Genomic DNA, 24,755 nt, shown 5'->3' with positions numbered 1-24,755 from the left:
TGTCCGGGGCTGCTCGGTGCCCGTGGGTCCCTCTGTGCTGACCCTTCTCTCGTTCTCTCCCTCCGTCCCCAGCGCTGCTGGTGGCCGTCAGCTCCGCCGTGGACAAGGTGATCGCCCACTTCAGCACCGCACGGAACCTGGTGCAGAAGGTGAGGGCTGGGCTGGGCTGAGCTGGGCTGCGCAGGAGAGGGTTTGGGAGTCCCAGGGTGGGATTCTCCCATTCCTCCCAGCGGGATCAGGGTCAGGTGCTGCTCTTCCCCTCCCTCCCCTCTCCTTGTGCCTCTCCCAGGCCCAGCTGGGGGACAGCAGGCTCAACCCCGACGTGGGGTACCTGCTGCTGCACACCCTCTGCCCTGCGCTCTACGCCTTGGTGGAGGACGGGCTGAAGCCGTTCCAGAAGGATGTTATCACAGGCCAGAGGAAAAATTCCCCCTGGAGCGTGGTGGAAGCCTCCGTGAAGACAGGTGAGGGTGAGGTTGGGGGCATCTGGAGGTGCCTGGAGGCTTGCAGCCCGGGCTGGGCAGTGTGTGCCCTGGGCAGTGACTGTCTGTGCTCTGTACCCCACAGGCCCCAACACCCGCTCCCTGCACTCCCTGTGCTGGCACGTGGCCGGGCTGGCCCCCCTCAGCAGCACCAGGCAGAAGTTCCACGCCTTCATCCTCGGCCTTTTGAAGTGAGTGTTGACCCCGCCGGCCCCGCTGCCATGGCAGGCTGGAACTGTCCCAAGGGCTCTAATTTGGGCTCCCTTTGTCTTGTTTAGTATTAAACAGCTGGAGTTGTGGATATCTCACCTGCAGAAGAGCCCAGGTAAGGACACAGTGCCCAGGAGCTCCCTGCCCAAGCCCTCTCACATCTGCCAGGCTCATAATCCCACACTGGGGTTGGGGCACATCCATGCTTGGCTGGAGTTTCCGTAGTGGATCAGGGCATCATTTTCCATGGTGCATCTTCAGCACAGAGGGTGGTCTGACTGACTTGGACAGCCTGGCTGGCTCTTGGCAGGGATGTGGCAAGGACAGGGCATTTTGCACCTGCCTCACCTGTCCCTGTCCCCTCAGGTGTGATCTCCGTGCTTTACTCACCCACGGCCTTCTTTGCCCTGAGCCAAGGCCCTCTTCCCCACCTTGCTGACGAACTGCTGCTGCTCATCCAACCTCTCTCGGTGCTGACTTTCCACCTGGACTTGCTCTTTGAACACCACCACCTCTCCGTGGATGTCCGGCCCTTGTCCCGCCGGTTGCAGTCACCGCTGTCTCCCGGCCGTCCCCCCGTTCCGGTGCGGGGGGCTGTGTCTCTGGAGGGCCGGAGCGGCACTGCCAGGGACAGCCCGGAGGATGAGACCCCCCCCGATGCTCTGGGCAGGGTGGGGGGCACAGGGGGCAGCACAAGGGCCCGGTCCCAAATGACCATGGGTGGGCTGGTCCCTACCCCCCCAGTGGGTGCTGCCCTGCACCAAACCTTCCAGCACGTGCTGCGCTGGGGCGACCAGCTCAGCCGCACCTTGCTGGGATCTGGCACCCCCCCAGAGAGTCACAGGCCTGAGGAGGGCACTGGGGGCACTGGGGGCACTGGGGACACTGGGGCTGGCCTCAGTGGCTGGTGGGGCCAGCTGAGCCAGAGCTCCAGGATTTACACTGCTCCTAGCAAGGAGAAGTTCCCCTTGGTCTGGTGGACGAAGCTGCGGGCGGCTGCAGGGGATCCCAGCCCGGGCCAGGCTGTGCAATCCCAAACTTCCACGAGTGAGCCGAGAGGCACGGAGCTGCAGCTCCTTCAGACCAAAGCTGTCCCTGAACCCTCCGGCCCAAAGCCCAGCAGCAGCACTGACACCTCAGGGACCTCTTCCCCTGAAGACCTCTTCTTGCCCACTGGAACTGGAGCACTCACCAAGCTGGATGATCCCACTGCTGGAAAGAATCTCCTGGCTGCTTCCCCGGAGCCTCCTGCCAACAGGAACCAGGCAGCACCTTCTGGCCCAGAGAGGGGTGATCCTCCCAGTCCTGACAGGGGCAGCTGGCTGGGCCGGCTCTTTGGAGCCACCAACCCCTCATCCAGGAGCTTCTCCCCCAGTCCTGACACCGTCTTGGCCAGGTCCAGGTAAGACCCAGCTTGGGCAGGCAGAGGGGGGAATTGGCGTGTACTGAGGAAGGGTTTCTGTGCCAGCCTCACCACAGTGGCCTCACGGGGGTCTTGTACTGCCCCTGGCCCAGGATCTGTGCTCCTGGGATCAGTGCATGTCCCAAGTTCTGCTGCTATCGTGTTGTTCAGTCCTGTGGAGCAGCAGGAGCTCGTGGGGAGGCTCAGTGGTGCTCGATGGCTCCCTGTCTGCTCCCAGATCACCAGAACGGTCTGAGATAAACAGAGGGAAAAGCTCCCAGGCAAGCTTGTGGCTCCCTTTGCTTTGTGGCAGGAGACCGTCCCGCTGGCTGTCCCCCAGTCCACGTGTCCTGGCCGGGGTGGTGAAGGGCCTGGCGGCCGACAGGACCCGCGCTCCGGAGCAGCCGGACAGGAGCACGCCCGCCCTGCCCCAGGCCCACAGGTGAGGCAGGGCACGGGAGTGGTCAGGGTGGGAGCTGGTGGGGAAAGCCGGGGCTGCTTTCACACACGGCCTGGAGGTGCCACACGTCTCCCTAGGGAAAGGCACCGCTGCCCACTTGTGCCATGACTGCACCCCCGAGGATCCCCTCCTTCTGCCTGGCTTTGGGGGAACCTGAGCCTCTGCCCACCTGCAATTGTTTTTCCCAGATGCTTTGGGGACAATTTTTAGCATTTTCTCGTGTGCTTTCCAGATTCATGGCAGCTCGTTTGGGGCAAGCATGTGGCAGCTCTGACCTGGCTGTGGCAGGTCAGAACAGCTCTGCCCAAGTGAGCTGGGTGGGCATGTGGCCACCCCCAAATGGTGTTTGGCTGCTTCCCTCTTCCCCATCCTTGCTGGCCCTGACCCCGATATCCCCACACCCTCTGTGCCATCTCTGATGTCCCCACACCTCCTGCCCTGCTCGCCCTCCCAGGGCCTGCTGGGCAGGACAGCTCTGTCAGGTGGCTCCTTGCACAGACCCCTCCTCAGGTGCCACCTCTGCCTGAGAAGGAGGTCCCTGGTTCCACCCAATTCCCTCCCCCCAAGTGCTGTGGGAGCCTCTGGGGGTCCTCGGGGTCCCCGGGGAGGCGAGTCCCCGATAACATTTGTGGTGCAGGGCAGTTCGGGCGCTGTGCGACCACACGGGCACCACTGACGGGCACCTGAGCTTCCAAAAAGGGGACATCCTGGAGCTTCTCTCCACTGTGGATGAAGACTGGATCCGCTGCTGCCATGGAAACAGCACCGGCCTTGTTCCTGTTGGTTACACGTCCCTGATTTTGTGAGGAGGCGGAAGGGACCTGAGGAAGCAGCTGCGCTCGCCCGCCGGAGCGGGTGCCAGCTCCGGGAGGGGACGTCTCCTGCCACGGCTTTGCCACCTCCAGAGCTTCACCACCTCCGGGGCTGGCAGCTGCCGGGGGACCGTGCCCTGTGCCTGTCACTGCTGCTCCTTCGCATGACGTCCCCGTCTGCCACCGCGTCCCCCGGCCCCGCTGCCGCGGAGCCGCGGCTCCTCTTCGGGACCTGCTCTGGCTCTCGGTTCCTCAGCTGCTGCCCGCACCTGTGCCAGGGCAGGGACGGCTCCTTTCTCTGCCTGGCCCTCACAGTCCCCTGTGTCGTCTCCGTGCCGTCGTGTCCCGCCACCTCCACGTGCCCTGCTCTGCCCTGGGGCCGGTGGCCCAGGCCGGCCCCCGCCACCGATGCGCAGTCCCAGCACTCTGTAAATAGTTGTAACCACAGGAATGAGCTTGTTCCACGGGGGAAAAGGCTGGAAATAAAGGTTGTGACTCATGTGTCCGCGTGTGTGAATGGAGCAGCGGGGTTGGGAGGGCTGGGAGTGGCCACTGGCCCGGCCCGACGCGGGTGGCCCGGGCTGGGGCTGGGGTGAGGAAACGCTCCGGTGGGAGCAGCCGGCGCGGGCTGGGGCTGTGCTGGTTCTCGGCATCCAGGCTGCCGGCCAGGGAGAGCAGGGAGGCCTCACGCCCCAGCAGAAGGTGCCCAGGCTCCTCCACAGCGTGGGAGAGGCGGCTGCAGCCTCCCAGAGCCAGGAATATCCCTGGAGGAGCTGCCGGGGACCGGCCCCACTGCGCTGGGAACGCCCCAGGTCACCGGTTTAGTTATTTATATCACTTCAACTAAACTTTTCATGGCGCGGAGGATGGCAGGAGGGGCTAAATGCCTCCAGGTTTTTCAAGGTTTTTGTCATTGCTTGTGATTTCATCCCAGAGTTTACAATTCATGCTGGGCCCCCCAGTAAAAGACAGATGTGGCCGTACTGGGGAGCGGCCACACGGCAGCAGCAGCCTGTCCCCAGGGGCGGTTCTGCTGCCTCCCATGGCCAAGGGACACGTTTCACCCGGCTGACTTCCCGTTTCGGTGGCAAAAAGCCGCTGTGTCAGCCCCCGGGCCGGGCTCTGCTGCCAGGGAAAAGCTGCTCTCCTTTCACTCTGTTCTCATTTTCACTTCTCTCTCTGGAATTTGTATTCCCAGACGAGTGACGTTATATCCTAATTGGAATGTCACTTGGCTCGCCTTAAGGAGGTTTGATTGAATTCCGCAGCTGCTTCTGGACTTTGAAATGGGGTCACGCCAGGAGGGGACAAAGCCGGGTGGCTCTCCCATTTTTTTTTTTTTTTTTAAATAAACAGCCCTCCAAGCCTTGGCCTGGGGCCTTGGGTTTAAAAGGAGTGTAGGGGTCAAGCCTGGCATTTTCATGATCGGAGGGAGTCAGACTGGGAAAGGGAAACAGAAAAATCAGGGTCCACAGAAGGGCTGCCGTGGAGAAGCTGTTTCGTTCCTGAGGGACCCTGGTCTCGCTGTGCCCTGTCCTGGGGGGACACTCCCGGGGGTGACAGTCCCCAGCCCGCCACCTGTGCAGGACAGGAGGGCTCCAGGCACTCCAGGGGTTTATATCCCTGGGGTTTATAGCCTGGAACAGGCACCCAATCGGTGCATTTAATGGTTGCTGTCCCACTTTGTCTCCCACACAACCGTGGCCACAGCCCCTCGGACACCACGCGGTGACTGAGCCGGCCCCGGCCCTCCTGTCACATCTGCCACAGCAGAGCCACTGGAGTCACACTGGATCCCCTGAAACACCGCTGATGGTGTGGCTGCTGGGTGTTCCCATCCCAGCTGGGTGTTCCCGTGTTCCCAGCCCAGCTGGGTGTTCCCGTGTTCCCAGCCCAGCTGGGTGTGCTTGGCAGCCGGGACAGCCCCTCAGGAGCGCAGCAGCCGGAGCCTGTGCCCGATGCCCACCCTGTGCCCAGCCCAGAGCTCTGAGTGCCACCTCCAGCCCTTCCTTGGACACCTCCAAGGATGGGCACTCCAAACCTCCCTGGGCAACTCCTGCCAAGGCCTGAGCAAGGTCCCCCCTGAGCCTCCTTTGCTCCGGGCTGAGCCCCTTTCCCAGCTCCCTCAGGAATTCTCCAGCCCCTTCCCAGCTCCATTCCCTTCCCTGGACACGCTCCAGCCCCTCCAGGTCTTTCTTGTCATAAAGGGCCCAAAACTGACCCCCGAATTTGAGGTCCCTCAGCAGAGCCAGCAAAGGGGACGGTCACTGCCCTGGCCCAGTGGCCACACTGGGACTGGTCCAGGCCAGGTGCCATTGGCCTCTTGCCCACCTGGGCTCACCTGGGCTCATGTCCAGCTGCTGTCACCAGCACCCCCACGGCCTTTCCCAGCTTTTCAGCCACTTTTCCCCAAGCCTGGAGAGTTCCATGGGGCTGCTGTGACCCAAGGGCAGCACCCAGCACTTGTTGGCCCTCACCCCGCTGGCTTTGGCCCACCAATCCCATGGATCCAGCTTGCCCAGATCCCTCTTCCTGCCCCCTGGCAGATCCACACTCCCACCCAGCTCAGCAAAGAAAACCCCCCGAGCCAGCCGTAGGAAAAGATTTTCCATTTAATACTAGACTCTCAGGATTGAGATGCAGGCTTTTTATGCAATTACATCCAATGTTAAAATTGGTAATACATAATTTACAAAGATTAACATCAAAACAATGATCTATTTAGATATGCTTTGTAAAAAGGAAATATATTAGCAGCATTTATTTTCAGCAATCACACAGCCTACACCCATGCAGACTAAGGTTCAGCTCTATTTGCAGTAACGTAGTGCTTCCTGGCTCCGGCGGCGATCCTGGGGACACACGGGTCTGCTCAGTATTATAAAATAACCAAAAAATAAAAAAAGTCATTAATTTCTACACCAGTAAGAAAAAACAATTCTTTGCACTTACCTAACATTTGATTGTCTAAAAAACATTTTGTTTAGTCTTTCAACAAAAGAAAGATAAAATGACAGAGCTAGTGTCTCGCTTCTGTACGCACTTTATTTTTTTTTTTTTTAAAAACTTTTTAGTGTTTAACACCATTTGAGACAATGATTTCTGTTTGAAACTAAATGAGACAACTCGAGGGTTTGGACATGCGATATTCCTACTACACGCACGAGTATTTTATACTCAGGGTTCCTGGTACTGTACAGTGCTTCTCTACAGTAAGAAAATATTCCAAACTATTTTCTTATTTCTTTTTTTTTTTAATAAAATATTTTTTTTTCTCAAAGGGTTTTTTTCCTTTCTTTTTTTGTTTTGTTTTTTTTTTTTGTTTTGTTTTCTCTTTTTAAATCAACACAGAAAAAGTTAATGGAATGAGTCATGTTCCACTAAGAGTAAAATAATTATAATAATAACAAGAATGTACATTAGGACGAGCTTGGTCCATAAAAAGGAACATGTAACTACGGTATTGCTTTACATCCACGCAGCAGATATATACAACTTGGCACATTAAAAACTGGATTTCTTATAAGAACACCTAAAACAGGACTGGATATGCATGTGTACGTCTGAGACAGGAAAGCAAAGCCACCGTCCAGGGGCAGCGGGGGCCGCCCGGCCCCAGCCCCGGCCCCGTCCCGGGGGCTCCGGGCTGTCGGGACAATCGCGATGTGGGAGGGGCCAGCGGGACCCGCTGCCCGGACGTTCAGCTGTCCACCAGCACACGAGGGTAGTGTTAGCAGTTGATAAATTCTACAGCTCACGACAAACACTCGCTCGGATACTGCCTGACGGGCACGGAGTGAAAGGGTCCTTGGGGTTTTTGTTGTTGTTGTTGTTTTTTTTTTGGGTGGTTTTTCTTTTGTTGTTGTTTTTTTTTCTTTTTTCTTTTAACAGATTTTTATTTGCACAACACACGAGACACACGAGAACCACAGCTTATCAAAAAAACCAACAGCAATGGTGGCGTCAGGAGCTGACTTTGCTTTTATAAAATTTCTCTGCAGAAAAAAAGTGAAAAAACTCACACCCCACCCCCTCCCCCCGCACAGCAAGTGCCTCATCCCAGCGCTCCTGCCCCGCTCCAAGGGCCTCTGGAAGCTTCTCCTTGGCACAGACCACAGGGACACGTGCACGGGCCATCCCACGGCGAACCTGGCGCTCGTCCGGGGACGTTTCTCTCTTCTTGGAACTTGTGCAAATCAGAGGCCACAGCTTTAGGGCAGCCTTTCCTTTTAAGCCACTGGGCCTTTCCTCTCCCCTCTGGATTCCCTTCCCTGGCGTGGGCCACGGCGGTGCCGACAGCAGCTGGTACAATCCCAGGTTATCACAGGGAACATCCTCCTCAGAGTAACTCAGTCCTTTTCCTCTGCCCTCCCCTTTTTTTTTTTTTTTTTTTTTTTTTTTTTCCTCTGAGTGGGAATATCAAGCAAAAATAAATTAAATTTGACCATCCTGGACAATAACCACGAGGTTTCCTCAGTACCTAACATCAATACAAGGCACGCCCACCAACACACACACCAAGAGCACTGCAGAGCAGGGTGGGCGCCGCGCCGGCCCGGCCCCCCAGGTGCTACTGTTTTGTAGTTTTGTTGTCAGTTTGCTGCTGCCCCTCCTTCCCCGGGCTGGGCTCTGGCCCCCAGGGGCTGGGCTCTGCCCCCCAGCCCCAGTGACAGACCCCAGAGCTCCCCTGCCCCTCCCGTGTCACTTCCTGAAGCTGCTCTCGGGGATGGTCAGAGTGCGGCGCCGCAGCTTCCGTCCCGACCCCTCCTCCAGCAGGTAGGTGACATCGATGGCTGCAACAGAGCACAGGTGCAAAAGGGGATTTCAGTCATTACAGAATCACTGGGGCTGGAAAAGACCTCCAGGATCATCGAGTCCAACCCGTGATCGATCCCCACCTGGGCACCCAGAGCAGAGCACTGAGTGCCACGGCCCGTCGTTCCTTGAACACAAAGTTCCTATTTCCTTATTCCTGCTTCTTTCAAGGATGTTTCCCTCCACGGTGATATCCAAAACGTCCCTGGACAAGGTGCTGAGTGACCCAAGCCCTGAGCCATGGCTGGAGCAGACAACCTCCAAAGATCCTCCCAACCCAAATTTTCCATCAGTCCGTGACTGTCTGGCATTGCCAGAATTTGGAAGAGATGGGACAGGGCTCATCCTGGGCTTTAAATTAAAAGCAGGGACACACTTCACCAGTGGAGCCCCTGCCCCCTTATCCCACAGCTCAGACAACACCTACAGCAGGTACTCAGAACCCAAGGAAAGCTCATGAAAGGTCAAAAGAGACTTTCCAAATTTTCTTCAGTCTTTCCTGGCCTGTCTGTTCAGTTTCTCAGTTGCAGACAGGGAATGATTGGGGGGAATTAATCCACAGAAAGTTTCTGTGGTTATTAAAAATACTATACAAAACACGGTGTCAAAGTTGTAAGAAATTTCACTTGGATTTAATAGATTTCGGTTGCAAAGGAAAACATGGCTCCAAGGAAAACTGACTTTCCTAATGCGTCTAGCAGCAATTTCAGACAAAAACATTCGTTTTATCAACACAGCTCAGCAAAGTGACCCCAGACCTGCAGGAGACCTGGGGCTGTGTAACCAGAGCCTGAAATCTCACCGTTTTTCCCTGGGATTTTCTCGAGGAGGTTGAGCAGGATCTGGTTCAGCCTCTCCCTCTGGAGGTGCCGCCGCTCCTCGGGGCTGCAGAGCGGCCTCGTGTCCGAGGGGTTCTCGTCCCCCTTTTTCTCGCTCTCGCAGCTCTCGCTGGCCACGGGCTCCTTGTCGGGCTCCTCGGGGCTGGGCAGCTCCCCCGGAGCCTGCTCTGGGGCCCCCAGCACCTCCTCCATGAGGGGCAGGGAATCTTCCTCTTGGTTTAAGTCTTTGATCTGTGGTTTTGAGCGATCGGATTTCCAGGATGACCTGGCAGGAGAAGAGGGGTTTAAGCAGCAGTTTGTCAGCCACTCACCTGAAAGGACAATTCCCAGTGAGTCCAGGACTCATCCATGGGCAGGGCCCCTCTGGAGCTCAGTTTCCTCCCTCAATCCCTGCACTCACACCCTCCAAGTGCTGTAACTTCATCTGCACCGCAACAAACACGGCTTTGAAAACCAAACGGCTTTTTATTTTCAGTTGCAAACGATTTTATCTCCAAAAGCAGTTTGGCCCAGCCCTCAGTGGGGCTTTTCTGCAATAGTCACAGCCCGTGATGGATGTTCTTCTACCAGACCTGGGCTCTGACTGCCCCACAGACACAGGCAGTGGGTCCAGGACCTGGGTTCCTGCATCTGACAAGATTGGAGGCTCCTGTTTTGGGCATCTCCTCACTCAGCTGCTTTTTCCTGACTTTCAAATGGCTCCTTTCTTTTCCTGATGTGCATTATTAAGGCTGCCTATCCCTTCTCACTTGTTCCCTTTTATCTCTCTGAAAGTTTAGAGAGCTTTAAATAATTTAAACTTCTTATTCCCATGGCACCCAAGGGAAAGGGGCAGGAGGAGAGTGGGCACAACAAACAAACAGAATTATTTCATCTCCTCTCAACAATCTGGGGGGGGAGACTCACCTGCCTCCGTTTCTTTTGTAGTTGTCTGGCACATAATGAGGCTGCAATAACAATGAAGATTATGGTTAATACCAAATCAAATTCACAGTGGAAGGAAGTGCTGGCCAGTCAAATACCCTGGAAGTACCAATGCAGGACACTCTGGAAATGCTGGTGTACCTCACCCATCAGACCTCACAGGAGGAGGCACAACCAGGTAATAAGGTAAATTAGAGCCAGACTTGTCTGATTCTTCACATCTTCTAAATAAATTTTAAGCCACAGACCACCAGGATAAAAATCATCTTTGCTCTCTGCACAGCACGAGTCTGGAACCTTCTTCAAAGCCACTACAAAAACCTCTGCTCCAGGAAGAACAGAGCTTGCTGCTTGCAGAAGGTTTGCACATCTGCCACCTCTGTGCTGCTCTGCGACCTGCTCTGAGCTCACCACCACCATCCCTTCAGCACCTCCTTGCCTCTGAACTGCAGCTTCTCTTACACCCATTTTTACTTTCCAAGCTTGCTTTCAAGCCAGCTTTCCCCCCAGCTGTGCATACTCACAGAATCATGGAATGATTTAGGTTGGAAAAGTCCTCCCAGACCATCGAGTCCACCCTGTGCCCAATGCCCACCCTGTGCCCAGCCCAGAGCTCTGAGTGCCACCTCCAGCCCTTCCTTGCACACCTCCAGGGATGGGACCTCCAAACCCGCCTGGGCAGCTCCTGCCAAGGCCTGAGCACCCTCCTGCTGATGTCCACCCTGAGCCTCCCCTGGCCCAGCCTGAGGCCGTTCCCTCTCCTCCTGTCCCTGTTCCCTGGGAGCAGAGCCCAACCCCCACCTAAAGGATCAGCTCCCTCTGGCTGACCAAGCTTCATCCATCAACAGTCAGGGGCTTTCCAAAACTCCACCCAGTCTCCTAAAAACAGGGAAGGAAGGTGAGAACAATCCCACTTACTGAGAAATCCCTCTTGGGCGTGAGTTTCTTGGGGAAGTGGTCGAAGGCGTAGGGCTTGGTGCACACGGGGTAGCGGTTCCGGTGGATCTTGTAGAAGAGGTGAGCTGATTTATCCAGGCGGTAATCACAGATGTAAACATCCTGCTCCTTCACACCCTTCGGCCTCCCTGAGATCAAAACAAGGCACACAGGAAAAAACAGTCATGGACTGAGGGGGAAACACGTGGTTTATCACAGTGTGAGCGAGGCAGGGGCTGTCACAGTGTCCCTGTTTGCTCCCTCGTTCAGAACCCCAGCAGTGACACTGCTGGGTCACTCTGAGGGGAGAACCTGCACACTCTGATCAAACAGTTCCCAAACTTTCACAGAAACAATTATCAACTGACATAACTTTCTCTTCCCTGCCCCGTGCTGTCCCTCTTCAAACAGGAATCCCTGTCCCAGGGCAGAGCCATGGCATGTAGTCAGCTCTGAAACATGCAAACATCCCCCACGGCCTTTGGACAGCAGGAACTGCTTCAGGGCATGTCCTTGGTTCCAGAACAGAGGGAATTTGTCCCAGTACCTGGCTCAGCTGTGCCTGGGTTCAGGGTGAGGATGATGTTGGTCACACCCCAATGGTTGGTTGGTGTCCAGCAGTGCTCACCCTCAGCCCAGGACTCCTCAGTGTCCCCAGCTCTGCCAGCAGGGCCAGGACAGCTGACCCCAGCTGGCCACAGGATATTCCACACCACGGAGTGTCCGGCCCAGGGCGGGGTGGCCGGGATCCCCCGATTGGGTACAGGCTGGGCATGGGGTGGGCAGTGACTGCACTGGGCATCACTGGTGCTTCCTGGGGTTTATTCACAGGATCATGGAGTGGTTTGGGCTGGAAGGGACCCTAAAGCTCATCTCATTTCATGCCACCCCCTGCCATGGGCAGGGACACCTTCCATGATCCCAGGCTGCTCCAAGCCCTGTCCAGCCTGGCCTTGGGCACTTCCAGGAATCCAGGGGCAGCCACAGCTTCTCTGGGCACCCTGTGCCAGGGCCTCCCCACCCTCACAGGGAACAATTTCCTCTGTGTATCCAACCTATATTTCCTCTTTTTCAGGTTAAAGCCATCTTGTCCTGTCACTTCAGTTCATGATTAAGAGCCCCTCTCCACCTTCCTTGTAGCCCCTTCAGATACCGGACACCTTTGTCTCTTTCTGTAACCTCCCTTTCCATTACTACTACTGCTATCATTATTATTACAATTCTAATATTTTAATTTATTTCAACCATGAAACTGTTTTAATCCCAACCCCTGGGTTTTACCTTGTTCCAGCTCCCTCCCTGTCCCATGGGGAGTGAGTGGCTCGGTGGTGCTGAGCTTTCAGCAGGGGTTAAACCCGCAGCCCACTGCCCACGTGCTCAGGAATGTGTTCAATTCTCACCTTTGCAGTAGGTGTACAGGTCAAGCACACAGCACGTCCCCACCACGGCCTCCAAGGGGATGATTTCGTACAGGGGCACCCGGAACAGCTCGTTGTGGTAGAACTTCCGAGACGGGGAATGATGCGTTTCGTGCGGACGGAAATAGTGGTGGCCAAAGGCGAAGCGCTCCTCTCTGAGGGTGCAAAGGGGACAGAAACACAAATCAGATCGTGACACAACTCACTTCATGCCCCCTGCTTCGTTTTGAGTTCCCTCTCTTGCACTTGGCTGTGATGAACAGCAGAGTCACACAAGTGTTCCATATTCCACTGCCCGCCTGCAGTGAGGGCAAACACTCCCAGCGTGGTTTCCATGGGCACAGCAGACTGTGACCGGCCAGGGCACAGCACTGACCCCCTCACAGCTGTCACTGTGTACCCACGGTCTGTTCCAACACTGGGGAAATCCCATCAGTTTCCATCTCTGATTCTTTGCTTAAACCTCCAACCTCACGTGTTTCCACTGTGCAGTTGTGGAGCACAGCTCCAGTTGGGAATTCCCCAACCTCTGCACCTGGACCGTGCTCATTCCTGCCTTCTTAAGATAAGACTTCCATGAAATCCCTGTGGTAGGCCCATGGGATGTCTCAAACCCCAAGGATGTCCTGCACATACTTCTCGTTTTTCCAGAGTTTCTCGATGCGGAAGATGTCGAGCTTGTCCCTGTTGATGTGGGACAGCAGCCGGTACGACTGCCGCACCGGGTGCCCGTCGGGGGTCCTGCGGCTGTCTCTCATCAGGTAGACACAGTCACCTGGCCAGGGGCACAAAAGACACACCTGTGAAGAGCCTGGCCTGAGCCCAGCACACAGAACCAGGGTAAATAATCATTAGAACAAACACAACAGAGGCACCTAATGCTGGAGTGTAAGGAACGACACAAACCCACTGCAGAACCCGCCAAGGGAACAAAGGACACTCAGATGTTTTTCACAGCAGCTTGACAGAAAAACAATCCATAACTTTCCATCTCCAGCCTGAAAACACCAACCTGTAAGGAACCATAATCATGACAGACCACAGGATATGTAACAAAGTCAGTCGTGATTAAGAAAAGGTGTAGGAGTTAGTGATGGCTGCAATGTGTAAAGAAGAAATCTTTCAGAGAGAAGATACTCAGAGAGAAGATTACTATTATGAAAATAAATCCTGGCCTGAGAAGCCCCAATCCTTTGGTTATTCCAGCAGAATTCCAATGAGATACAGAGCTCAGGAAAGGTAAAGAGAATGCAGAAAGGGCTGAACAAACTGGCACTGCTGGCAATCAAATAGTATTTCCCAAGGGCAACCCCTAAACTTAAATGCATTAATTTTGTCCCATGAGTGAATTTACTCCTTAATTTCTCTGCTCTGACCTGTGAAATCACAGAATCCCAGAATGACCTGGGTTGGAAAGGATCTTAAAGACCATCCAGACCCAACCCCTGCCATGGGCAGAGATATCTTCCACTAGACCAAGTTGCTCAGAGCTCCATCCCACCTGGCCTTAAGCACTTCCAGGCCTGGGAAGAGATTCCACCTCTTCTGTTATTTACCTAAAAATGACCAAAACCTGGGAGGTCCCAAGCCATAAAACCTCCCCTGGGTAGGACCAGAGGTCACACAGCAGAATGTTCTGGCTGGAGAAACGGGCAGCAGCAGCTGCTCAGGAGGAGAAAGCACAGGAGCAGGCGAGCCAAGGAAAAGCCTCCCTGTGCTGTCCCTGCCCAGCTGCCTTTCTGTTGTTTATGGACTTTCAGAGCCAAAGGCTACAGCTGGACCTTTGGGGATTAATCCTTCCTCCAAGAATTTGTCTAATCTTTTCTGGAACCATTCATACTCTGACCTCTCCACCCTCCTGTGGCAATGCTTGTTGCAAGCCACAGTCTGGTTATGCTTTCGTAAAAAAATCTTCCCAGAGCTGAACTGTTGCCAGCTCATTTCTGTTTGTTCCCCAACTTCTGCACTGTTGTGCCTTCCCGTGCTGCATTTCACAGACCTTCATCAATCACCCTCCAAATCACCTGGGCAGACTCTGGCCACAGAAAAGATGATTCAGATCGGATTATCCTTGTTAGCCTTGTTTTTATGGGTAGTGAGATCCTCTGGGCAATGGGATGTCAGAGCAGCACAGGGCAGGCAGGGGACAGACACCCCAGGAGGTTACAGGGAGGCACAATCACTCTGCTATTTTGTGCATAACAATCTCTGATACTCCCTTTGCCTTTTTGACTCATGTAAAACATTTTTTCTCATGTTCCCATTAAATTGCAATGACTCCTGGGGTTTTTTCCCATATTTTTTCCCCCTGTTTTTCCATATGTGTAGTTAAGGCTGTTTGCCCTCCATGGATACTGCTGTTATTAATTACAAAAACTGTGAAACTTCACAGCTTGGGAAAGAAATGCCAGGGAAACACTGAGGACAACATGGCCCCAGGGTCACCAACACCCCAGTTTCGCTATAACCAGATTCAGGATTAAAGTGAAGCACAAGTAATTCAATTTTCATTAGTATAATCTCATTTATCCATCTTGTCTAAGTTTAAAAAATGCTCCTAAGGACTCCTCATACGCAGAAATTTCTCCCATACATCCAACTTAAATTTCCCCTCTGTCAGTCTGAAGCCACTCCCCCTTGTCCTGTCTCTCCAGTTCCTGATGAACAGTCCCTCTCCAGCTTCCCTGGAGCCCCTTCAGATCCTGCAAGGGGCTCTGAGGTTGCGCACCAACCTTCTCTTCTCCAGGCTGAACATTCCCAGCCTTTCTCCACAGGGAAGGTGCTCCAGTCCCCTGAGCAACCTTGTGGCTTCCTCTGGACTTGCTCCAACAGTTCCATGTCCATCTCCCACTGGGGCCCTGGAACTGGACACAGCACTCCAGCTGGAGTCTCAGGAGAGCAGAGCAGAGAGGGAGAATCCCTTTCCTTGACCTGCTGCCCACATTCCTTTGGATGCAGCCCAGGACACAGGTGGTTTCTGGGCTGTGAACACGTTGGGAGTTTTTGGTCATCCATCACCCCAAGCCCTTCTCCCAGGGCTGCTCTCAGCCATTTCCCCACCCAACATGCAGCTGAGCCTGGGATTGCCCTGACCCAGGTGCAGGACATCGCACTTGGCTTTGCTGACATCCATGAGGTTCACATGGTCCCACCTGTCCAGGTCCCTCTGGATCCATCCCTTCCCTCCAGCATTCTGACCACACCACACAGCTTGGGGTCTTCTTCCCACCTGAACAAAAGCTGGGATAACAACAGCTTCCCTTTGCAACTTTAAGGGTAACTTTTAAAGAAATTGGGGAGGTGCGTTCTTTAAAAGACTCTTAGAAAACAAGGAACGTGCTGAGAGGAGCTGCTGGCCCCAAGCAAAATGAAAATAAAACCATTCCATTTTAAACCACCTCATTTTAAACGAGCTTTTTTCAACTCTTCTTCCCCATCTCTCCCATGAGAAGAAAGCAACCCCAGCATTATTGTGCCTGACTGCAAGAGGAGCATTCAGAAAGAGATGTAGACAGATGCTCCCTTGCTCTAAAGATCAGGAAACTTGATTTCAGGTCCAGTTTCTGCAGATGTTCCAGATGCCCCTCTGCCCCAAAAAGGAAGTTTCCAAGGAAAAACCACAGCAGCTGTTGCTGGTGCACCAGAGATGATGATGTGTTACAATTTCTGGCTATGTGGGTTTTCCAGGATCCATTCTGACTCCTGTTTATGGATTCCTATCCAAGGTAGAACTCCATGTCCATTCCAAGGGATGTGATGGATCAGATCTGTTTTATTTGCATCATCTCCTGGGTTTAGGCATCAGGGAATTTTTGCAGAGGAAACTTGTCTGAGACGTAACACTCAACAACTTCCAGCAGAATTGCCAAGAAATTAAGAAACAAGTTCTCCAGGCACCGACTGAAGGACCTTCCCTGAGATCCTTCTGAATGAGAGGGATTTGATCACAGCAGAGTGTGACCACTCACACAGCTGATTTTCAGTCTTGCTCCTCCAAAACATCAGCTCTCAAGCTAGGAACTGGTGTTCAGGGTGCAGCTTCCCCTGGGCAGACACTTTGTGGCAACATCAGCCTCTTTCCAAAACACAACTCCCAGGAAAATGTAAATCCACACCCAGGCTGAAAGCCATGCTTTTGCCTCAGCATGTGGAATTACAAGTCCTTTCAGACACCAGAGGGAGTAAAAAGCTGCTTCTCCCACTGTCCAAGCTGCCTGATACACCCACAGCACAGTAAAGGTTGTGCCTGAGGAGTTTGGGTGGAGAACTCAAGACCAGCAAGAAGCCCAAGGATTTCCCCTTTCCCTGCTGGAGCTGCGTGTTCTGTTCCAGCACCTTCTGGTGGTACTTCCTTCATCTGCTCCCTGTGCCTGCAGAGCCATGTGGTGCCCAACTGCGGCAGTTTGGTCTCCTCTGTCCCCTGCTGGTGGCACACGGAGCTCAGCCACAGAGGGACATTTCTCTCTTTAAAGGGCATTTCTCTAATTCAGGTCACCAAGATCAGATCAGAGGCACACAAGTAAAATCTAACACACTGTGACAAAAATGATCTTAATGCTCTGAATACCTGGAAGATGCCACAAGCCCCAGATAAAACTTCATCCATTTCAACAGAGAATGTAAAAGCAAGGTCTGGTACAGCCCTTGAAGTGAGTTTCTCTCACAAAAAGCAAAAAAAGACATGAGAACCCCAAAGGCTGAACTCTGGACAGGACAGACAATGCAGAGCAACAACCAACAAGGAGAACTGAATGCCAATTCCAGAATCTTGCAGATGGGATAAAAAATATGCTGTTCTTTGACCTTTTTTTAATTCCCCACTTTCCCGAAGGCCATCCTCTACCCATCTAGCAAACTTATCAACTGTTTTCACTCATTAAAGAGCAGTTTCCTAATAATGATAAAGGGTTCTTTCTAACCTTGTGTGTATCTGTAGGATGAAATAAGAAAACCAGTATTTTTTATCAGTGAGCTGAATTGTGTGGCTGTGGCAGCTGCCTTGGACAGATTCAGGAATTCAGAGCACAGTCCGGAGAGATAAGCTTCGGGGAACACATAAGCAATGAGCTGGATGTTTTAATGACCATTCTGCACTAAAATACTGGAGGTCTAACAGCCTTCTTGGCCTTCACTTCTAAATGCTAACTACCAGTAGCTGCCTCAGCATCATCCTCCCCTGGCCACGACAGCCCTGGCTGTGCTAATTAACATTTCTTCATCAAGAGCCTGTGAGAACTCCTACTGTCTATCACTCCCAGCATCACGGAGAGAGCAGCTTCCACTTGTGAAAAATGAGAGTATTTTTGACAGGGTAATGCCAGAGATCCCTGCACATCTGATGGAAACCCCAGCAGGCCCCAGAGCCAGCACATACCTTGGCGGAGCAGCAGGTCGTCCCTCAGCAGGCAGATGTAATAAACACAGCCAGGCTGGGCATAGTGGGGGCGAGGGATCATGGGAACCTCCTGCAGGGAAAAAAGAAAGGGAATCCTGAGCTGCCCACCATAATCAGTCCAAAATTGGGCTGACACCTTTTTGGAAATATGCAGAGAAAAAGTGACCCCTCACGGAACTGAACCTAAGTCAAGGAAGCTTCATCAACCCCAAAAGATATAAATTCTAAATGAAAATACAAAAAAAAACCCCTAAAGAGCTGCTTTAGTTTAAATAAGGAAGGAGAGTCTTGTTTTACCCTGTTCACAGCTCGAGGTTCACACTGCTCACACAGGTAGTGCTCAACATCCGAATTCACACCCATGCAGTCACAGTGCTGCCAGACCTGGAAAAACAGGTACAGCCCAGTCAGAAAGTCCTGGGACAGATTACAGCTGCAATCTGCATTTTCTCAAAAAGTATTAAGGAAAGCAAGAAAATAAACTTCACATAGGAAATTCAAGATTTTCTATGAACTATTTCACACCACGGCAGCAGACAGACAAAATCTCCATGTAGCAATAAATGTAAAAGCCCAACATTTTAAAATTAATTTCCCTCTCCCAAGGGCAGGAGCTGGGGCAGTTTCAGCTCCTCTGCTCAATGGAAGTTGCATTTGCTCTGTGAAAACAGAAATCTCTCCTCTTGTGGAGAGGAAACGAAGGGCTGGAGAGTTAATTAATGCTCCCAAGCACATGGAAACTGCTGGTGAAGAGCCCCGCTTGCTGTGGGGGAGAAGAGAGCAGGCTCCCTTTGGGCTCCCCATGCTCACCATGCACTTTTCACACTGGATCATGAGCCCCTCGTCCTTGTAGAGGCCGCAGATGCAGCGGATGACGTCCTCGTCCTTCTCGTGCCCGTTGTCCTTGTCGCACACCGAGGTCTCGCTGCTGTCGGCCTCGCTCGCCGTCTCCCCCACGATCTCGTCGATCTGGGCCGAGGCCTCGTGCCGGGCGTTGTAGTAGGCCTTGCGCAGCCGGCACACGTCCCGCCCCGTCGGGGACTTCCTGCCGTAGTATTTCTGGAGAAATCAAAAAAAACCCACCCCAAAGTGCTTTATTTCCAAGTCCTGTCCTGTTTAGCTCCTGCCCATGCACGCCTGGGAGGGGTTTTCCCTGCAGCTGCAGCCCCAAAGCTGGGTGCACCTCTTCATGTCCCTCCTGACTCTGACCAGCAGGTCCATGGATGTGATGTGGGCAGGGAAGGAACTGAGAGCAGCCCTGGGAGAAGGGCTTGGGGTGATGGGTGACCAAAAACTCCCAACGTGTTCACAGCCCAGAAACCACCTGTGTCCTGGGCTGCATCCAAAGGAATGTGGGCAGCAGGTCAAGGAAAGGGATTCTCCCTCTCTGCTCTGCTCTCCTGAGACTCCAGCTGGAGTGCTGTGTCCAGTTCCAGGGCCCCAGTGGGAGATGGACATGGAACTGTTGGAGCAAGTCCAGAGGAAGCCACGAGGTTGCTCAGGGGACTGGAGCACCTTCCCTGTGGAGAAAGGCTGGGAATGTTCAGCCTGGAGAAGAGAAGGTTGTGTGGAGACCTCAGAGCCCCTTGCAGGATCTGAAGGGGCTCCAGGAAAGCTGGAGAGGGACTGTTCATCAGGAACTGGAGAGACAGGACAAGGGGGAGCGGCTTCACACTGACAGAGGGCAAGTTTAGGCTGGATACATGGGAGAAATTCTTCCCTGTGAGGGTGGGCAGGCCCTGGCACAGGGTGCCCAGAGAGGCTGTGGCTGCCCCTGGATCCCTGGCAGTGCCCAAGGCCAGGCTGGACATTGGGGCTTGGAGCAACCTGGGACAGTGGGAGGTGTCCCTGCCTATGGCAGGGGGTGGAATGGGATGAACTTTTAGGTCCCTCCCAGCCCAAACCATCCCATGATTCTGTGATTCCATGACATCTGATACTGAAAAACAGTGTACCCCTTCCAAAAGGAACAGGAGTTTCTTTAGGTCAGCTATCCATGCGTGTCCTTGACCTTCTCTCTGACCTGAGGCACCCAAAGTGCTCACGATTTGCTATCGAGGCCTCATGAGGAACCGATCAGCACAAGTTCTCTTCCTCCAGAGTAAATGTCTTCTTTTATTACTGTAAGAGCATTAAAGGAGGGCACATCCCTGCTGCCAGTGCCAGACAGAGCCTCACCTCTGCGTTCCTGAAGACCTTCAGCATGTCCCCATCAAAAGCTTCCACAGTTTTGTAGTAGCCAGTCAGGATTTGCTTCTCAATCGTGGCAAGGTCCAAGGGGTCAGAGATCTTTTCGTAATAGTCTGCATTTCTACAACAGGAATGTTGGCACAATGTCAGCTTCACGAGCAATTCCCACTGTGCAAATCCATCAGAGAAAGCAGCTCTAGGAAGGCAGCACTTACTTTTTCTTTGGGGGCAGGTTCAGGAGAGGAGCGGCGAGCGCCTGCCTGGAGGAGTCTGCAACAGGAACAGAGCTTAGTGCCACCACTGGAGTAAAACTTCCAAAGAAAAGCAACTAACAACATTCAATCCAGGTTAAAAAAAGGCTTTTCTGTTATCTAAGTCACAGGGAATTGAAATGCTTCTGCATTTCTAGATGTTGGTGGCCGCAATTAGAGCACAGGCAGCACAAGGAAGCACAGTTTTTCTGATTTTTTCTGGAATTTTGAAACGTCAGTTTCAAAGGACAGCAACATCTGCAGATTCTGGTGACAAAGCAGGGGCTTGAGGCTAAAGCAAAGTGATTATTGGTAAGCAGAGAAATTTAAAAAAATAGGAGTTATTTAACATCCCATCTTTTTCTAGCATTTCCTATCCAGAGAGTCCATTTCCAGAGGTTGAAAACGTGCCCATGGAGATTTTTTTTTTAAAGAGAATCACCTTCACCTTTGTAGGATATGATGCTGTCACATATCTCCTTGAAGATCTGAGCCAGGCGGGCGGCACGAGCCACCTCGAGGTTCTCCTCAGCCGCGGCCAAGCGCCGCGTCCGCACCGAGCGCGACGTCTGCAGGGCTGAGAACTGGGTCATGAACACATCTGGGAAAGGGCAAGAGAGAATTACCTCCAGACAAGAAATTCCTTTCTAAACAAGAAATTTGTTAAGAGATCAAATTACAGCATCTTCTCTGGTGTAGCAACTCTACCACCAATTATTAAACGGAGATGTTTTCTAATTTTCTAAGCTACTGCAACATCCACGGCTTCAGTTCCCTACTCCCACATCAGTTCTCACCTAAATGGATCCGTTGGTTGTTGGAATATTTTATCTTGCTGGAGCAAATAAAACATGTCATTGAACTCACCCCAAATACTCAGCTTCTCCTGTACCTGACACTGGGGGCCAAATCCTGCCAGGCTCTGAGGATGATGCTCCCACCAGCAGGGTTATTTTTGGAATAGGAGCAATAATTTTTCCCTCATAGTCATATTTTGCCCCATTCCCACAAGTGACTGCACGCCAAAAATCTTTGTTCTCTAAAGGCCTGAAAGCTGTGAAACTATTGAGGATAAATGACAATTTTCACAGTCTACACAACTGTTTCTGGTTTAGGGATACAGACAGCAGGAAAGAGCTCTTCTCCATCAGGGTTCAACCATGGAAAATCATGGAATCCCAGACTGGTTTTGGTTGGAAGGGACCTTAAAGCTCATCCAGACCCATCCCCTGCCACGGGCAGGGACACCTTCCACTATCCCAGGTTGCTCCAAGCCCCATCCAACTCAGCCCTGGGCACTGCCAGGGATCCAGGGGCAGCCACAGCTTCTCTGGGCACCCTGTGCCAGGGTGTCCCCACTCTCACAGGGAGGAATTCTCCCTAATATCACAGAATAATATCCTAGAACCACTGAGGTTGGAAAAGACCTCCAGGATCACAGAGTCCAACCTGTGACTGATTACCACCTCGCAAACCAGAGCACGGCACTGAGTGCCACGATGTCAAATGCCATCCTCCTCCTCCTCCTCCCACAAACCACTCTCAATGAACACCACAAGTGACAACTTCTCCAGGGACTCGAGTGACTCCTGGGAGCTTTCACCTGTGCAGCAGCCCTTGCACATCTTACAGAAGGTGTATGGATCTGGTAGGAGCTCTACACTGGATTTACACAGAGTTTAACTCTCCATGTCACAAAGCAGCAGCCGAGGAGGCTGAGGGGCCTCACCTGATTTGATGTTGCCGTCGTCCCGGCAGATCCCGTTCCAGCGGGTGTACAGCGACGAGCTGTGCATGGTGTCACTGACGTGCTTCACTTCCTCTTGTTTCTGTCGGATCTTTTCCCAGTTCCGTACCAAAAACACGTGGTGTTTTAGCACAAAGTTCCTGCAGGAATTAGGAAGGTATCCAAGAATCGCTTTTTACTGGAAAATTAGTTCTTTAACGTGGAGAAAAAGCTGGATATTCCGAGTTTACCCTGGGCCTTCTCTCCTCAGTGGAGAGGTATTCCAGCCTGGCTGGTAAAGGAGAACTAAAAGCTGCATCCTCAGAAATTTCAGGATGGCCCATCTTACAGAAGAACATGTCAATATTTGCACAGCACTCCATTCCTGAGGCAAATCCCCCTGAAATCACCCCTCACCTTTCCCTGTTAGACATGGGCTTCATCTGCAGCTGAGGCGTCAGCCTGGTCGGGGCGTTCACACTTTCACTGGGCTCCTCAGGGATGTGGCCCCTCTGGAAAACAGATTGTTCTGATAGACAGGAAAAACTGTGCCAAGAACTCAGCAAAGCAGCCAAAGCAGTCCCTGAGACAGAACCTGCAGCATTACTCTACTGCATTTCTGTTCAAAGTTTGGGTTTCTGTTTCAAGTTTAAAATGTACAGAAACACCAGGTTTTGGTCTGATGGCACAGACTGATTTCCCATTAACCTCACCCCACCAAACTCTGCCTTTCCTACTTACTCTCTTCTTTAGTTTGTGCTTTGACTTCCTCTTCTCTTTCGACCGCCCAGGTCTTCTGTGGGTGCTCACAGGCTGGTTGCTTTTGCTTGAGAGTCCATTCATGCGTTGACTTTTACCCCCAATTATTCCTCTGCATTTGTCAAAGCCACATTTGCAGAGTTGCTTTGAGGGAAAAAAAAATAAATCCAATAAACCCCGAACATTTAGATTCTCTCTCAATATTAAAAAGAACATTTTCTGTCTAATACAACACGACAGGTTTTGTGTAATTTTTACACTTTACAGAACTGTTAGTCCTTGGTGAGATTTTTCAAGGTCTCACAGTGGGGTTTTTACCTGTTTTTCAACATTAAATGAGTGGAAGTTGTAGTCATAGGTGAGCTCAGTCCCAGCAGGCATGTCCTTGAGTGCATACAGCCCGATCCGATACACACCATTCACAGACCTGCGGGGGAAATACAATCAAATACCCCCAAAATTAAACATAAAATCATCTTTGTGCACAGAGTGGAAGTGTTAGAGACACGCAGCAACACCTCTGCTGTGCCCTGGGTTATGCTTGCCCTCCACTTGTGCAGTTCTTTTATTTATCTCTTACAATAAACCTTGAGGGCTAAAAAGTGAACACCACATCTACAAAGAGCAGGAAGTTGTGCTTCAGACAGAGAAGCTACAAACTGGCTGTTGTGACAGTCACCTTATCCCCTGCAACACTCGGGTCCTCCATACACTGAGCATCACACCTCATCTCAAAATCAGACTGGTTGGGGTTGGGAGGGACCTTAAAGCTCATCTCATGCCACCCCTGCCATGGGTAGGGACACCTTCTGCTATCCTGGTTGCTCCAAGTGCTGTCCAACCTGGCCTGGAACACTTTCAGGGATGGGGCAGCATCCACAGCTTCTCTGGGCACCCTGTGCCAGGGCCTGCCCACCCTCACAGGGAGGAATTTCTCCCCAATATCCCATCTAACCCTGCCCTCTGGAAGTGGGAAGCCATTCCCCCTTCTGCTGTCACCCCTTGTAAATAGTTTTCATCTTTCCTGCAGCTCCTTCAGGTACTGGAAGGACACAATTAGGTCCCCTGAAGCTCTTCTTCTCCAGGCTGAACAATCCCAGCTCTTCCAGCCTTTCATCACAGCAGAGCTGCTCCAGCCCTGTAATTAATCTGGCACCCTTCCTGTGCTGGGACCCCAGACTGGAGGCAGCTCTGCAGGTGAGGTCTCACCTGAGCAGGGCAGAGAGGGGCAGAATCCTCTCCCTCTGTCTCTTCAACTATTTTATTTTGTGTTGGATTTTCACATTTAAAACTTTACTATTGCTTAAATCTAGAATTATCTGAGAACCACGAGCTACTCTGCTGTACTGTCCCCACAGTGACTCCTGTTGCACCATCTGCTGTTCCCCTGCAAATCACTCACTACAAATCCCTCAGCAGTACTTCCTCCTAGCCTGGGTCCCACAGAGTGCTGGTATGACAAGGGTGTGCTGGAACCCGACTATTTCCCTCTTTCCCTGCTTTTAAAAAAATACTGGAATTGTCAGAAAGAAAGGGTATATACACACACAGATGATTTTAGAGCATTACCTTTGCAGCAGGTTAGGAGTGTGAAAACCAGCAGTGCTGGGAGGGAAACAGCCCAGTGTAACCAGTAATGCTGGGAGGGAAATGTCCCAGTGTGACAACCAGCAGTGCTGGATCTGCCAGCAAACTTGGATCCTGTCTCCAAAGCATCCAAAAACTACACAACTCCTCTTGAGCAGCGTGAGCACCATGTAAGGATTATTTACAGCTTGAGTCCCCTCCCTATTTTTACATCTGACTCCCTCTGATGAACTGGCTCTCTCTCTCTCTCTCTCTCTCTGGGGGCACCGGCCTTCCGGGGAGCAGAATCCCTTTTCCTCACCATTTCTGCATCTCACAGTTGGGGTTGCAGCTGTGGTTGATGAAGCGAGCCTCGTTGCCCATGCGGTAGCTGTCGATGACCATGCCACTGTCCAGGTTCAGGCAGTAATGGTCACTGTGGTTGTGGTACTGCTCAATCATCCGGTTCCTGTGGAGCAACACAGCGAGTGTCCTGTGATTCTGCTTGTCCCCACACAGCACACGGGGAGTGACACAGCGAGAGCACATCTCAGACAGGGGTTTGAAGAA

At 52.5% G+C, this 24,755-nt stretch overlaps 2 protein-coding genes across 2 annotated transcripts in view; one reads left to right on the top strand and one right to left on the bottom strand.

Annotated features, from left to right (window-relative positions):
* The window catches only part of RUSC1 (RUN and SH3 domain containing 1), a 6,226-nt gene extending 2,357 nt beyond the window's left edge, over positions 1-3,869 (top strand). The window contains exons 2-8 of the mRNA XM_017727841.1: positions 58-149; positions 290-464; positions 568-673; positions 761-807; positions 1,059-2,094; positions 2,408-2,536; positions 3,192-3,869. Coding sequence (XP_017583330.1) covers positions 58-149; positions 290-464; positions 568-673; positions 761-807; positions 1,059-2,094; positions 2,408-2,536; positions 3,192-3,360 — 1,754 coding nt within the window. The 3' untranslated portion in view covers positions 3,361-3,869. The remainder of the gene's footprint in view (positions 1-57; positions 150-289; positions 465-567; positions 674-760; positions 808-1,058; positions 2,095-2,407; positions 2,537-3,191) is intronic.
* Positions 3,870-5,960: 2,091 nt separating this feature from the next.
* Positions 5,961-24,755, bottom strand: part of ASH1L (ASH1 like histone lysine methyltransferase) — a 57,160-nt gene continuing 38,365 nt past the window's right edge. Inside the window, exons 12-28 of the mRNA XM_017727840.1 lie at positions 24,508-24,654; positions 22,938-23,046; positions 22,602-22,763; positions 22,278-22,372; positions 21,864-22,021; positions 20,583-20,735; positions 20,099-20,153; positions 19,872-20,004; positions 18,504-18,752; positions 17,991-18,077; positions 17,673-17,763; positions 12,935-13,073; positions 12,281-12,453; positions 10,863-11,029; positions 9,927-9,967; positions 8,984-9,285; positions 5,961-8,159 (exon numbers count right to left, since the gene is read on the bottom strand). Of these exons, the coding sequence (XP_017583329.1) occupies positions 8,068-8,159; positions 8,984-9,285; positions 9,927-9,967; positions 10,863-11,029; positions 12,281-12,453; positions 12,935-13,073; positions 17,673-17,763; positions 17,991-18,077; positions 18,504-18,752; positions 19,872-20,004; positions 20,099-20,153; positions 20,583-20,735; positions 21,864-22,021; positions 22,278-22,372; positions 22,602-22,763; positions 22,938-23,046; positions 24,508-24,654 (2,353 nt within the window). The 3' untranslated portion in view covers positions 5,961-8,067. The remainder of the gene's footprint in view (positions 8,160-8,983; positions 9,286-9,926; positions 9,968-10,862; positions 11,030-12,280; positions 12,454-12,934; positions 13,074-17,672; positions 17,764-17,990; positions 18,078-18,503; positions 18,753-19,871; positions 20,005-20,098; positions 20,154-20,582; positions 20,736-21,863; positions 22,022-22,277; positions 22,373-22,601; positions 22,764-22,937; positions 23,047-24,507; positions 24,655-24,755) is intronic.

Source organism: Corvus brachyrhynchos, unplaced genomic scaffold, assembly GCF_000691975.1.
Source record: "Corvus brachyrhynchos isolate BGI_N302 unplaced genomic scaffold, ASM69197v1 scaffold122, whole genome shotgun sequence".
Taxonomy (NCBI): domain Eukaryota; kingdom Metazoa; phylum Chordata; class Aves; order Passeriformes; family Corvidae; genus Corvus; species Corvus brachyrhynchos.
This window is presented reverse-complemented; position numbering and strand designations above follow the sequence as displayed.